The sequence below is a fragment of the Sturnus vulgaris genome, chromosome 8 (genome assembly GCF_052056855.1).
Source record: "Sturnus vulgaris isolate bStuVul1 chromosome 8, bStuVul1.hap1, whole genome shotgun sequence".
Taxonomy (NCBI): domain Eukaryota; kingdom Metazoa; phylum Chordata; class Aves; order Passeriformes; family Sturnidae; genus Sturnus; species Sturnus vulgaris.
Window position 1 is genome coordinate 7162131 of NC_142250.1, and position 15051 is coordinate 7177181.

At 46.0% G+C, this 15051-nt stretch overlaps 1 protein-coding gene across 1 annotated transcript in view; it reads right to left on the reverse strand.

The window, feature by feature from the left end:
- Window positions 1-2531: 2531 nt before the first annotated feature.
- LOC148222964 (TOG array regulator of axonemal microtubules protein 2-like) overlaps window positions 2532-15051 on the reverse strand; it is a 44276-nt gene continuing 31756 nt past the window's right edge. The window contains exons 12-21 of the mRNA XM_088168639.1: window positions 14321-14516; window positions 12933-13038; window positions 11950-12185; window positions 10273-10425; window positions 8682-8799; window positions 7625-7728; window positions 7092-7296; window positions 5660-5876; window positions 4950-5036; window positions 2532-2767 (exon numbers count right to left, since the gene is read on the reverse strand). Of these exons, the coding sequence (XP_088024765.1) occupies window positions 2532-2767; window positions 4950-5036; window positions 5660-5876; window positions 7092-7296; window positions 7625-7728; window positions 8682-8799; window positions 10273-10425; window positions 11950-12185; window positions 12933-13038; window positions 14321-14516 (1658 nt within the window). The remainder of the gene's footprint in view (window positions 2768-4949; window positions 5037-5659; window positions 5877-7091; window positions 7297-7624; window positions 7729-8681; window positions 8800-10272; window positions 10426-11949; window positions 12186-12932; window positions 13039-14320; window positions 14517-15051) is intronic.

The window sequence follows — 15051 nt, forward strand, 5'->3', positions numbered from 1 at the left end:
AAGCAAACACTTGTTTGTAACTAAGCTTGGGAGTATGAGGCACAGGATTGACACTGGAAAGCAGAAGAGTAACTCTAAAGTGACAAGTTTCATTGTCCATTTGATTACTCTTCTATTTATTTCACTCTAAGAAGCCAAGCCTAGCTTTTCTTGGAGGCAGAATGTGTGTGGGATGCTCTACGGTATTATCCCATAGCTCTGAGCTGATTGCCACTCAGGAGTATAAATAGATTTGAGGAAACCTTGTCACTTTTTGTTGGCCTCACAGTCCACTCACCCTTCTGCAAAACAGCTAAAAACAACACTGTTGAACTGCTGTGCTGGCTAAATGTACATACAAATGTCTTTTCTAAAGCAGTGCATCTTTTCCCACGACCTCTTCTTACCTATGAAATGGTGATTGAAGACACATCTGAGCCAGATCTGGGTGAGATTGCAAAGGAGCAAAGCTTTGGGATTTTGGAACACTTCTCTTTGTTTCTTTGCTCAGGTCTTTTGCGAGCGCAGAATACATCCAGGTGAAAAACTTTTGACTATACAGAATCTGTTGACTCCAGCGTCAGGCAAACATATCAATATGTGGCCCCATTGTAATGCCAAGTCACAAATGGCAGCCAAAATGCCACAAAGAAAACATGTCAAAAGAGGAAGAGGAGAGGCCCAGCAAGGAAAGGTACAGTGAGACATGGCACACCAAGTGAACTGCACTCCCGTAAACACAGCACATCTCCTCTAGACTAGCAGGTGCTGGTCTTGGATTCTCTGCTTGTTTTATAAAAAAATTTCGTTTATTTATAATTCAAGAAAAACCATAAGCATTTAATCAAAATAAAATATATACAATTAAAAATATATCATCAAAATTTTGAAGATACAATCGAATGTTGATATTGTCATGGGTTTAGGTCTTCAAAAGAACACAGAAGTTCTTGGTTGCTATAAAGTTGTTTCTTGTAAAGGCACATCAGTTTCAAAAGAGCAAGAGTCCCAGGTGTTAAAGTCTATGTTAAAAGGTTTTGAAGTAGAGTCCTGATGAGAAGCAGAAGCTGCAGCCTGGTACAGATTCCTGAGCAGAGGTACAAGCTGTGGCCTGGCACAGACTCTCAAGCAGAGACAGAAGTTGCAGCAGCAGCTCCAATCTTCTTCCGGACAGTGATGATGGTGGTGAGGAGAGAGGGGGAGAGAGAGTCTCTCCCTAGTGCATGGATTCTTATTTACAAATTACCCAATGAGCTAAAAACATGAATCTGAAGCATTTCTACTAAACCTATTAGAATTCTAGTTCTATAATATGCAAGTTCATGTATAACTTGCACATAGAGCCTTTCTATTTTATGTGACAAATGAAAGCAGTACGCTTACTGTATTTTTATTATGTCTAGAACAGTTTTTGAGCTCTTACTAAAGCTTTTTTTAGAAGCTTGTTTTTTACACTGGATCCTAAGGCTTTTGCTCATTAAGGCATGTAAAACATATTCTCACTTATTTACTCAAAAGTTAATCTTGCATCTCTATTTCATATAATAGTGGCTGAATATATTTTAGATAAATATCTAAAGGTTTTAATTCAATTCCTGCATTCTAATCTCTCTCTGAGAGAGACCCCTGTTTTACACATTTCTACAATTGAAACCTGTTTCTTCAAACCTACAGATACCAATCATAACATATGTACATCTGTAACTCTAAAGGCTAATGTATGAATCCTGTCTTTCAATCAGTTCTCAGACAGGTGGCAGCTCCTTCCTGATCTTGGAGGAAAGAGCTCTTCTGGAGTGGAGGCAAGGACTTAGTGAGTTAATCCACATAGGAATGTCCAGAGAAAACGTCTTGGAAACACTGCAGCATGTAAGGTCTGCAAAGTGGAGACACAAAGTATTAACACAGGCCACAAAGCAAAACTAAAGGCTCCACAGCTCCATATTTCATGGGACATATTTCCTGGAAACTTCTACATAGCTGCACATGGAAACATACTCCTGCAAGCAGCCACTTGAGGCAGGCCAGGGGCACACCCTGACCCACTTGCACAAAGCTCCCAGGGAAACACCCTGGCCTCTGGGATGCCCTGGGACAGCAGGGAGCCCAGAGCCCTGTGCTTGCCAGTAATGGATCAGCTGCACATGCAGCCTCCTGCTCCTCTCCCTGCCCCACAGCTCAGCAACCCTACAGCTCCACGGGACACTGGGAGCAGCAGAGCTGATGGCAGGGGGCACCTGCAGGGCAGGACTGTTCCCTGGCAATGTGCACAGGCTCTCCAGGCTGGCACAAGACCCTTCCTCCTGCCAGACAGCGGCCCAGCTCCCACCTTACCTCTGTGTGAGGCTGAGCCTTGCTCAGCCTTCCCCTTGTCCTCAGTCTGCAGTTGTTTCAGGCCCCCTGAGCATGCCATGACTATGAAGGGCAGTGGAGAGAGCAGGGGCAGATGCACAACCTTCTTTAGTATTTCGTCGTTTTTGGCACAGCTAAAATGTCAGATCCGGAGGTGTCCATCTCAGCACTTGGTCAACTTTCTGGAGAACATCCATCCTTCACCAGCCCAAAATGCTGGAGAGGTTTATCCGCACATGTGGAGGCTGGCTGGCAGCACGCTTCTGCAGCTGGGTGCCCATCACCTCGTGGAGGGCAGAGGCAAGCCTGGTGACCACAGTGCGGACATTGGCGCTTCGGACAGGCAGCGCCTTGTTCTCCAGCAAGGACCAGAGCACGGGCAGGGCGTAGCGCTGGACGACCTCAGGGCTCCTGCCATAAACCCCTTCCACAAGCACTGCCAGGACAGAGACACAAGCTCCTTAACCACCAAGCTCAAGGCAAACCAGGATCTACCTCTGGTTTTGCTTCTGGGAAGCCTCTCTGGCAAGATCAGCAAAATAGCACACAGAGCCCCACGATCCAGAAATGGCCCAAGCAGCTGAGCCTCCCCAACACAGAACCACCAAGCCCTCAGGACTAATTTCTCCAAACAGAGCCTTGTATATTTATGAGACTTTGTACCTTTAGTAAATTATTTCACAATCTGTTTCTGCATCAATAGACTGATGCAGTGAACAGATTAATGACTGAAATGTCAACTTCTCTTCTATTTCCATTAGGAAGTTTCTAAATCCACACTGAATATTTGGAAATGCACCATAGAGAGACAATTGAGAGATTTCTAATATAAAGGATGATTCCATTTTTGTGACCCTTGATGTCAAGTGCCAAAAATCTAATCTGGCTCTTCCCTTTGCTCAGTGGCAAATACCAAAGGACAGTATTGGACTACACTTCCAAACTCCAGCCCACCAGAGATGGGTGCTGCTTGACAGTTGGATTAGAAACATCAGTGACCAGCTGGTGTCTTTGGCAGAATGCTTTTGTGGCTTCCAACAAACAGCTGTTTAAAACCTCAGGGTGTCTTAGATAACTAACCAGACCCATTTGCTGTGGCATTTGTGCATCTCCACATTTTAATAGCCTTTCCCCTTCCAATGTTAATGGCCTTTTTTTCTTGCAATGTGTACTGAAACAGCAGAATAGAGAGAAAAAAATAATAGACAAGGGACTGAATTTTAACCAAATCACGAGGGGTTTTTCATAATCTCTCTGAAGCCTGCTCCCTGCTCATTTCCTGAACTATATCAAACACACACTAAAATTTCCTACCAACTGGCTCCTTGTATGGCAGATTTGGCTGAGAGATCAAGCCCTAAAATGCTCGGCAGTACATTCTTATTTTATGCACAGGCCAAAACTTTTATAGCAGCCACTTCTTATTCTGTAGTGGAAGAGACTTCATTTTTTCTAGGCTGTTAATCCACCAGCAGTCATCCACATTTAAACAGCTCCTGAAAGTACCCAAACCCAATTCTACTAAGCAGGAAAGTGGAAATTAATTTCAAAGTGGAAATTAATTTCAGTTTAAATGCAATTAAAGACATTGGTCACTATGGGACTTGAGAAACAACTGGCTGTTCCTACTAAATCTCTGAGAGAACATCTGCTCTTTCTAAAGTAGTCCTAATTTATGTTTCATTCCTTTCTTTGAAAAGGAGATCAAAATAACTCCAAAACTAAATTCCCTCTTCATGGAGATCCCCTTTATACAAATGTCTTTTAAAGGGCCTTTGATATTCCTAATCACTGAACACTGCCGTTTTGAGATTCCTAATGAAGACACAAAGTGTATCAAACCTTGCACATAAAGATGCTGCCTCACTTGGCAGTGGATTTAGCCCCAGTTCAAGCAAGGCTATAAATCTTCTTCTCTACTATATATTAAGATTATCATTTTCCCATTCCTTGCCTACTGCTGACATAGCAAGCTCCTCTGAGGGATCAATTATCAGCTGCAATTGTAGCATTTTGGACAGTGTCGACACAGGAAGACACTGTTTGCACACCTTGAAATATTCAGTCCAATGCCACTTGGACAGCACAGACAGGGAGCCTCAGCACTCTGCTTCTGCCCCTCTGCCCCCAAAGGCTGCCTTGCACCAAATCTGTGCCTCTAATATGTGTGTAGAATTTCGACCTAATTGTGACCCCAGGCACTGCAGGGTTCAACCTCAAAACTTTCCAAGAGCAAAACGAGAATCCTGTGAGCACAAAACAAACGGATCCCCTGCAACAGCACTTGCCACCATTTTCCCTAATGGATCACAGATGTCCCTGAGCTTCCAAGAGAGGAGCCAGTTCGGGTATTTTTAGCTCCTCCCTTTCCTGCACGTGGCTTCTGAGATGCCCCAGGGACAGCTCAGCCCCCAGGCCGAGCGCCACCCCCATCTCAGGTGCTGCACACCTCTGCAGCAGCCAGGGAAAACCTGCCAAACACACCTGCCATGGGGATTGGGCAGCAGGGACAAGCTCAGCACCTCCCCAGTTGGAGCAGCTACTCTATTGTCTATTCACAGGAGTTCCCTGTAAATATTCCCTGGGAAGACCTCTTGGCTTAGAAGGGGAGGCCATACCTGTGATATGCTCTGTCACATCCAGTAGAGCTTGGCCACTCAGTTGACTCCATTGGTGGCTGAACTCTTTCATCAGTGATACTTTATATACAAGAGAAACACACATTTCTGCTCACTCTTCTGAGGTCATAGGAGAAAAGAGCGTGGGGAGGGCAAGGGCAATGGCAGCCTCATTTTATAAAATCAAGTAAATTTCTGTTGATTTTTGAATCCTGTTCTTCTTTCCTTCCAGCCTCTCCTTTCACATTTGTAAATGAAAAGTTTTCTGCTGGAGCTATGTTAGACATTTCACATCAGAAATCTCAAGAATTAAATCACAAGTAAGAAGTGAAAGGGTTTTGCATTGCAGAGTAAACAGGAAGCAGCTCAGATTTGGGATACAGAAAGGCACTGAATCAGGCAGTTCATGAGTTCATAGAACACCTGAGGTGGAGAAAGTAGAAACTGCCCTTGAAGATGTGCCTCTTCAACACTCCATTTTTCAGGCCTATTTCCCTTGAGCAGCATTTTCAGAGCTGACATAAATCTCGGCAGCAAAGGAATTTAGAGCAGCCCTTGCCTGTGTAGCTATTTCCTACAGCCATCCTGCCCCATGGATGTCAGCTGGAGTGTTCCACAGGCACCAAGAGCTCTCAAGGCACTCAGTGTTCTCTTGTGTCAGAGAGGCAGAGACACAGCTGGGGAGAGTCCATGTCAGGTCTCAGCCTTACCTAAATGAGCAATGGATGCTTCCAGTGCATTCACAGCTGAAGCATGAACCCCGGGGTCCTTTGAGTTCAGGTTCTTTAGCATTCCTTCCACCAGACGGATGATCACCGGGTTCAAGGCATCTTCCAGGATAGTGATCATTTCTGCCAGCATGTCCAGCGCCATTTGCTTCACTCTCTTATGTGTGTCAGATATTCTCAGGACAAAATAATCAAAAATCTGTGAAGAGAACAAAGAGCATGGAAGCTGAATTAAAATGTCCTTGTTTGAAGAAGGGATGTAAAAATGAGCACTCAGCAATGTTAAAGATTAATGCAATCCTTTCTGTCAGGTCAGCAAATGCTTGCACAATTTCACTCTTTTCCTATGGGCCACTCACTGGAATGGCTGCGCAACCTCATTCTGGAGTAAAGATTTTCATCTCTTTTTTAGAGGTTTGTGTGGGGACAGAATAGTTCCTATGGTGTCTCTCTTCACCTATAAATCATTAAATTAATTGCATTTATTCATTCAAAAGACTACCTTTGCTTTACAAGTATGGAAGCAGATATTTACAATGCTCATTTTTCTATGTAGTTGCCTCAAGTACTGAGAGCAATTCATGATTTTGCAAAACTATGGCCAGACGACATCTAAGTTTTATTTTGTCTGTCTCAGAACCTGTCTGCAGAAATGCAGGCCTCTGATCAACTCTTCCAGAATCCAGACAATTTGTCTAATTAACAGGTAGACTTCTGAAATTTAATGTGCTGTACAGCTCTCATTAGAGCAGGTTCAGTCCCTTGACAGCCACATCTGGACTCAATGTTCTTGAAGGTCTCTTCCAAACTAGTGATTCTGTGATTATTAGGCACCATTTTCTAGAAAAAGGGGAAAAGCAGCTTCTGGGAGGAGAAGGACGAGACCTGTCCTTGGCCATTTTCCTCCTTTTCCAAAGAGAAAAATAAAAACAACTAGGATGAGCACCATCATTACCAAGTGGAATGGAGACAAGAATGGAAAGAAATAGCCAGAGTTTTGACTGTGCAAGACAAGATGGAGTTTACAAAAGTACCCTTGGTTTAAACTAGCCCAGCCTGACACTTCCCTATCCAAACCCATTTTTTTGTCTAGAGAATAATTGCCATGCTTTCAGTGGCTGGATTCCCTTCACTTAACCCAACTGCGACTAGGAGACAGCAGAAGTTACACCAATGGAAAATTCTGGCATCTTCTGATGAACAGCATCAATAGGCACCTGCCAGACAAATGCAGCTGGACTGAAAGAATTTGTCCTGAAGCCTGGACCTCCATTAAATTGGGTCAGTCTGGGTCAGAGGGACCAGCCTGTCCCAAACAGCCAGGATGCAGTGCCAAGACACACTGAATTAACTTTACTGCTACAGGCTTGGGAGAGGAGCTAAAGGGAAGGAACAGTGAAGATACCCTACATACCTGGACAATGTGAGTGGTGACGAGCTTGGGGCTGTTTTTGCACAGCTCTAGGAGGAGTGCCACTCCTTCCAGCCGTGCCTCAAACCCCTTGGCTTCCAGGAGATTGTAAAGATTCTGGAGCGTCTCCATTTCATCCCTAGCTGGAGGTAATGTGACCTGAGCTTTTGGACAGTGGAGGAGGCGTCCATCAGAGGTTGACTTCACCCTGGAAATTAAAAGGAAATTACAACTTGTTGGTGACAATACCTGCAGATAATTGTGAGCAAAGCATCAAGATGAGCCTTCCTAATGATGTGATATCAAGCCAGAAAATCATGAGGCTCTGAAAATCATTGTGGACCTCACGACACTCATTACAGGAGACAATCTACACATATTATTAATGCAGAAGTAAATATTTTGTGCCACAGAGCATTTGTAGGGAAAGGAAACAATCTCTGGCACAGGCCATCACAGCCAGAAAGATTTTCCTGAGGAAGAGATATGTCCAGCTTGTCATGTGCTTTGTCACATCTAACAAAAGTGCCCAGTACCTTTGACTAGAAGGCAATGTGGCCTGGGGCTTCTTGGAGCCATCGCTCCTCTTCTTCACTGGGCTCTTGACAGATGGGCATTCACCCTTCTGCTCTTCCATCCCCTACAACGACATAGAGAAAGCCCCATCAATCTTTAGAATATTAAATAGGAAATTGCCTGTTTAAAACGCAAGTTAGAACCAGGATCACTGCTGCCAAGGCTTAGGGAAATATTTCCAAACTGACAGAAGGAAACAGACCAGAGAATCACTGATGCCAACACCCTGTTTGCAATAGCTCAAGGCAGGTTATGGGTGATGAAATACTGAGCAGCAGTCTAAAACCCAAATTCATGAGTCCGGAGCATAAATGGGAATAATGCAAACCGGTGTCAACGAATGTTCTTAAAGAAGCAGCAGAAAAATTTGGACTCTTTGGCGGTGGGCTCACTGTGTTACATAGTGATTTGGTTCAACCTGGCTCTCCCTGGTTCTGCACAAAGGCACAATCCCTTCTATTTCGTATATTAAAAAGAATAAAAAATCCCCTCAAACAAAGAAATCATTTTCTACTGAATGCTGCTGAATTCACCAAGCTTCTTCAAGCTCCACAGGGCGTGAAAGCAAGGCAGTATTCCCAAAGACAGACGGTAATTTTAGTACTTAGGGTTGACTTGGACATCTTTTGCATTTTTGGAAATTTTCTTGGCACTACTGCTTCCAGTGTGTTTTGGAATGACTCTCTTATCTTCCGATGCACTATTCTCACTCAATTGCTTTACTAGGGGCAGAGTATGGAGAATGTGATGGGAGGTTACACCCAAATATAAACCCATTTTCTCCTCTTCCCCTTTCCTGTTTGTGACCAATATTCAAAATATTCAAAACCTCACCTTTCCCCTAATAATATAATTTACTTCATGGTCTGCAGATGAACAGGGTAGGAATTAACAGCTCATTCCCAAGAGCAAAATGATTCAGCAGAAGAGGAATGAGATGTTTGATCCCATGTTTGATCTCCTATTAGCAGTGGCAATATCTGCAAAAAGGAGACATTTTTCCTGCCAAGCACTTACTTTCTTCTTCATTCTTCTCAGAATATCTTCCAGGTCACGGGCGGGAATGGATCGTTCCAAAAGCATTTTACATTTTTGGTGATTGATCAACATCTTCACCATCTCCTGTCCATAATGCCTATGGAAAGAAGGAAAGGAAGACAGGAAGACAGGAAGGAAGGATTCCAGGAAGGAAGGGAGGGAGGAAAGGAGGAAGGAAGGGAGGAAGGGAGGGAGGGAGGGAGGGAGGAAGGCAGGAAGGCAGGAAGGCAGGAAGGCAGGAAGGAAGGAAGGAAGGAAGGAAGGAAGGAAGGAAGGAAGGAAGGAAGGAAAAGTGAACAAAGGAAGACTATTAATCAAAGAGGCTGATACCTTATAACTCATTAGGTGCAATCCTTGCATGAGAAGGCATTGCCTACTCAGCAGAGAGACAAAAAATACCATTTCACTCTGCATCTGTGGGTGTGCTTCTGTGGGATCTAAGGATCCCAGGGAACAAGTGAAACAAATCTGCTTGGTTATCAGATCCTATTAGCAGTGCCTTGCTGCCATTGCACAATAATTTGCCTTTCTTGAACTGGTAGGGAAGCCAGGACAAAACACCTCATGCTTTTGTACTGGTTTCACCTGGGGAGGACAGACCCAGAGAGAGGTTTTCTTTATGAGAACTTGCTTTGCAAGTTGATGAAACTAATTGAACGCTGGTTTGGTTATGGACAGCTTGAGGAAGTAATTAGAGAAAGATAGTTCACTCCATGAACACACATTTTGAAGAAGCTAACCTGGAAAAGAGCTCTCTTTCTCTTCCAGCAGCAATGGAGGTAACACTGGCCCGGCCTGGCTCCACTGCAGGCTGCGGGCCTGGCAGGGGGGCAGGACCGGGTCCCTTGTCTGGGGAACTGGAGTGTCCCAGCAGGGAGGAGGAGTGGCCATCAACAGTGGCCAGGGAGACTGATTGAGATCCCAGCTGCTCCCCCTCTTTCCCTTTTTTGCCAGTAGGAAACCACAGTTTTCTTCAAGAAGAAATTTGGAGGTCATTGAGCCTCAGAAAACAGCATTTGAGTAATCTCCAGAAGAAGTTTAGAAAGCCTACATAGATTAGCTAAGGAGTCCTGAAATTTTTCTAGGAAAGTCTTAAGTTAATGAGAAATAGATGTTTGGTATGCTTCAGTGATGAATATTAGCCAGCCCTTTGGCTTTGCTTGACTGGCTAATTGGAGCTCTTCTGATCTCAGAAAAGAATCCTTCAAGTCACAGGAAGTTGGCAATACTCATTCCTATTGGACAACCTCAGGATACCCAGTACAGTCATTTCCCCAGGCAAGCCAGAGCAGTGGTCACAGCACCAAGCCTGACAGAGCTCGAGAAGCGTTTGGACAATGCTCTTGGGCACATGGAGTGACTCTTGGCATGTCCTGCACATGGCCAGGAGCTGGACTCAATGACCCTCATGGGTACCATAAAACTCAGTGCATTCCAAGATTCTTTGGCTTTCATCCACACATTGAGGTAACTTCACATTTCCTTTTGTTTCCACTCTTTTGTGGTTTTGCCTTTACAGACAGACACAAAAGAGTTTTCCTGTCTCAGGAGGTGAAATGAAGATCATTACCTTGTGTCCTTGTGACGGTCCTGAGCAAGCGTCCTTGCCGCGTGTGCCAGCCTCTCAGCCCTGGCTGTGCCTGGGAGCTTCGTGACTCCAATTTTCTCCATCAGGGACAGGAGCAGTTCGGCCGCACACTTCCGCACCTGGACGTGGCGGCTCCTGGGAACAGGAGAGCAAACACTGGGGCACAGGGAGAAGGAGCAAGAGCAGCACAGGCCTTGGCCAGAGCGTGCTCCCTGTCCTTGCTGGGGGATGGAGGCTTGGGCTCTCCCTGAAAATATAGACACACATAGAAGGTTCTGTCCTCAGATAAACTCAAAGTTAGCATTGGACAGAAGGACTGCCTGCAAGGAAGAACAAGGAATTCAATCTCCCTGCACTATCTGATACTCAATTGCTTTCTCAATATTTACTCTGAGAAAGATTGAAGAAAGAGATTACATATGACTTCTTTAGAAATGTAAGACAATTCCTGCTGACCCATCAGAGGGTACCCACTACACAGCGCAGAAGAAGGACTGAGGCTCCATCCAGCCATTAATCTCCAAATCTGCAGAGCTTTGGAAAACAACAAATGCAGGAGAAACATGCTGTGGGCTGTGAAGTTGCAGAATATACAGCACTGCAGCCTGTTTCTTCTCTGAGGCTTGGCAAGGGATACATCTGAATGTTTTTCCCTATTCCAAAGCTGAGGAAAGGATGGCAGTCATTTTAGACAGGTTGTCCTGTTCTAGAGAGTGTCTTTTGGGAAATATCAGGCCTAGCACAAACACTTAAGGCAGCATTTGTTTCAGCTGTCTCATGGCAGTCGGCCTGTGAAGGTGCCTGTGAAGTGATTCATCATCTCAAGGCTAACATGAAATATCAGTTTGAATAGAAAATAGAGCTCTATGGCCAGGACAGTCATACAAGCCTCCTTTTGGCAGGAGCTGCACCTGCTGTGCAGCCTGTGCCACATGCAGTATATTCTCCCCCATGTGCTCCATGCTCCATCAAGTCCCCTCCCTAGTTCTCAAGTTAATGGAATAATGAGGATGCATGGTTTTTCCCAAGGCCTCTGTGCTTAGTGCTCTGAATTATTTAAGAGTGATCACACCTGCAATTGCAATTGTTCCTCTTCCCACAAAAGCACAAAAGAACAAATCCTTAGCCTTTGCAGGCACTTTCACTTCCCCACCATTCACCACATTTAGGCAACTCTGACAGACTGGGAGAACTCCAGGAAGCAGCAGGAAGCAGAGACAGAGGAGGTTTAGGTTGGAGATCAGGAAAAGATGTTTCACCCAGAGGGTGGTTGGGCACTGGGACAGGGTCCCCAGACCTGTGGTCACAGCACCAAGCCTGACAGAGTTCAAGAAGCATTTGGACAACAATCTCAGGCACATGGTGTGACCCTTGGCGTGTTCTGTGCAATGTCGGGAGCTGGACTAAATGATCCTGATGGGTGCCTTCCAACTCCCCATATTCTACAGTTCTGTGATTCTGAAAACTCATTGGCTGCAGGAGGGCAGAAACTGGGGACAAGAGGAAAGAAATGAGGTGGATTGGAGAATCCAGCCACTGAGTTGACAGAAGATGAAGGATACAGGACCCTTCTTTCACACCATTCCCATTTTTTCTCTCATCCTTCTCCCACCTGCACACTAGAAGCTGAACAATACCACTGAAAGAAGAAGAACCTACCTGACTCCACTGTCCACGAGAGCAGTCATTGCTCGTGCAGGATTCACATTGTCCACCATGATCCCCAGGGTCTGACTGGCTGCTTTCTCAACAAACTCTGGGCAGTTACACAACACCTGGAGAAGGACCCGAGCAACCTCATCCACCTCCGACTCCATGTCCTTTTTCAAGGTCACAAAGAGCTCTCCCAGAGTGACAATGGCCGAGTGGGACACCTTAGACCGGAGGTTGGCCACCTAGGGAAGTCATGAGGGGGAAACATAAGAATCACCATGAAGAGAAAACCGGTTGCCTTTGAAAAAAGTCCCAGGAAATGATCCCACTGTGTACAGAGCAATATTAAAGAATCTTATGAGCAGAAAAGCACAAGCACAGAAAGGCATTTCCTTTGGTACCAATTTCTGGCCTCAGATCTGCTTACTGCAGGCCTAAAAAAAACCCCATTTCATTAAAATGTTCTACTTAACCCTTCTATAATGTCTTGTGCTTAGATTTTAAGCTCTTTTATTTGATAAACAAAGAACCAAATGAAAGCAAGTGCTGCTTTCAAACCGTAAAGGCACAGGCCATTAAGATAAAGAGTCATGTTGTTCTCTTCAAAAAAGCAACACCAGCTGGTCAAGCACTCAGCCAGGAAACAGAAAACACAGACTCAGGTCTACAGACTAATTTGCAGTGTTGAATTGCAGCTCGGGCAGAGCTTAGGACGCTGGCAAATAACATAACTAGTGGATCTGTTTCTGCATTTGCACATTTCATTCTAATGGCAGCTCACTCAAAGATGCGTGTCAGATACCCAACCTACCGGTAAATACAGCTCCATGTACACACAGATCCTATAGACAGCTGACAGACATTAGAAATAGAAGGTCTAAAAACAGAAATGAAGGTAGTCCCTGAGCACACATGGAGATGAACAAGCCCATATCTACTCTACACACCGTGTATGAAGTACAGGGGACAAATTAGAACAGTGTCCTCACCTCACTGGTAACAGCCAAGCAAATCTCACGAAGTCTTGAAAGCAGGACCTCTGAATGGGACCCAGCCAGGTGTCTGATGATGCCCAGTCCCTTCTCCTTCGTCTCCCTGAAAAGCAAGTACCAAAAAGATTGATTTTTCTCTCTACCCGAGAACTAGACAGCACCCTCTGAAATTACCAAGCTGGCAGCTCTGTCAAGCAATGGGAGGTGCTTTTCAAGGAGTACATCATGAAATCGTGGATCTCATTTCCACAGGAAGCTGTGACATTCAAAAGCATACACAAATCCAAAAGGCAAATAGAGGGCCTTCAGAGTCTTCATTTATGGCTGTTTTAGAAGACAGCCTTTCTGAAATCTCTTGCCACTTGCTCTGTGCAGGTCCGGAGCTACAGGAAGGTCTGTGAGGCATCAGGCTGCTGCACTGGGCTGGTGACCGATCCCACGGGCAGCCCTGAGTGTTACCTCGACCCCCCCACACCTGCAGAAGCTCTCTGCACCTCACAGGGCACCAAAAAAAAAATGGGGAAGAGAAAGCAGAAGAGAAAGGGCAAAGCCTATGCAACGGCACAAGCGGGTGCACCATGGCAGATTTCTCATGCTTATCCCAGTGTGAATGGTGTCTTTACCGTTGGGTGAATGAAGAATCCACCAGTGAGTGGATGCTAACTCAGATATCAAAAGGACAACCAATATCACATAACATTTGTAGTGTTATCACATCTGGGCCTCCTTCTCTCTGTATCTAATTGTGGGACACATGGTGAATATTGACAAAACATCCCAGGCCCATATAAAGCAGTGAGAAAGAAAACGTTGAATTCCAAAAGTGCAAGATTCCTAAAGGATTTCATTTCTTTCTCCTTCTCTTCTGCCATGACACCTTCAGGAGTAATGACACGCTGTGAGACTTGAAAGCACAGCTCAGTCCATTTCTCAGAAAGAGCAACTCCCTGCAGCTCCTTCTGGGACGCACATGCAGCAGGTCACAGGGAGACCCTGTCACCTGCCATTGCTGTCAGCAGTGGGACCAGAGAGAAATCTGACTCAGTCCCACTGGGCCAGTGCCTCAAGGCTCCCAAATCTCTACAGTCAAAACTGCTGCCATCCTGCTTCTGCCTTCAGCTAGCAAATCATCTCGTCCCACAGCTTCCTCTCTTCCCTCAAGACGTCCTTTGCAGCACCATGGAGCAGCAGGGAAAATAAGGAAACAGCACAGACCAAGGCCAAGAAAAGGCTGCTCTCCAATCTTTATCCTCTCACTGCTCTGCAGTGGTTTCTCCAGGGCCCTTTGGCCCTCTGGGCTGTCAGGGCTCAGAGGCACTAGCAAGATTCACTTCTAACCTCCCTTAACACTAAGAGGGAGACAGAGTGACCGGGGCCTTTCTTACCAGTCATCGCTGTCGAGCAGGGAGAGTGCCTCCCGCAAGGACTGCTGTGGATCAGGAGAGGCTGTGTCCTTGTACCCATGGCCACAGAGCAGCTCCTCTCGGCGCTCGGCACCAGTGGCCGTCTGCGAGGTCACTGTAAGGAGAGGGTCAGCCCTGAGCGCTGCAGCCCCGGGCAAGGCACCCGCCATGGAGCGGCCTGCAGCCCCAGCTCCCACACAGAGTTCCATGTGCTGCACACTGGCACTGGCTCACACACTTCCCTGCCCTCTGCCTCCTTGGGCTCCGTGCTTTCTGACAGCCGCCCCAGCTGGGCACAGCTCCAGGCTAAACCTGACAATTGCCCACACAGCAATTGCCAGCTCCCAAGTGCCACAGGTAGCACAGCCAGCAACAGTTCCTGAGGCAGCAGAGCTCACACTCCCCGCCACACTGTGCCCAACAGCGGGACTGGCTACCCCAGGAGGGAACCCCCAGGGGCCTCTCTTGTCCCAGCACCCTGATTTCCTCCAGCCCTGAGGACAGAGGCACTCTGCAATTGCCTGAGGAAAGACGTGCAGCTGCCTCGTGGCAGCACCAAGCCAAGCGTGAACAACCCAGATTCAATTCTGGTCAATGCTGAACTTGGAAATAGCATCACTAAAAAAGAGCATTGCAAGGATCATTCCAAACTCCCTTCTTCTTATCTCACCGTACTTGGGATCATAGCACCGGCAGGCTACCCAAAAAGGAGA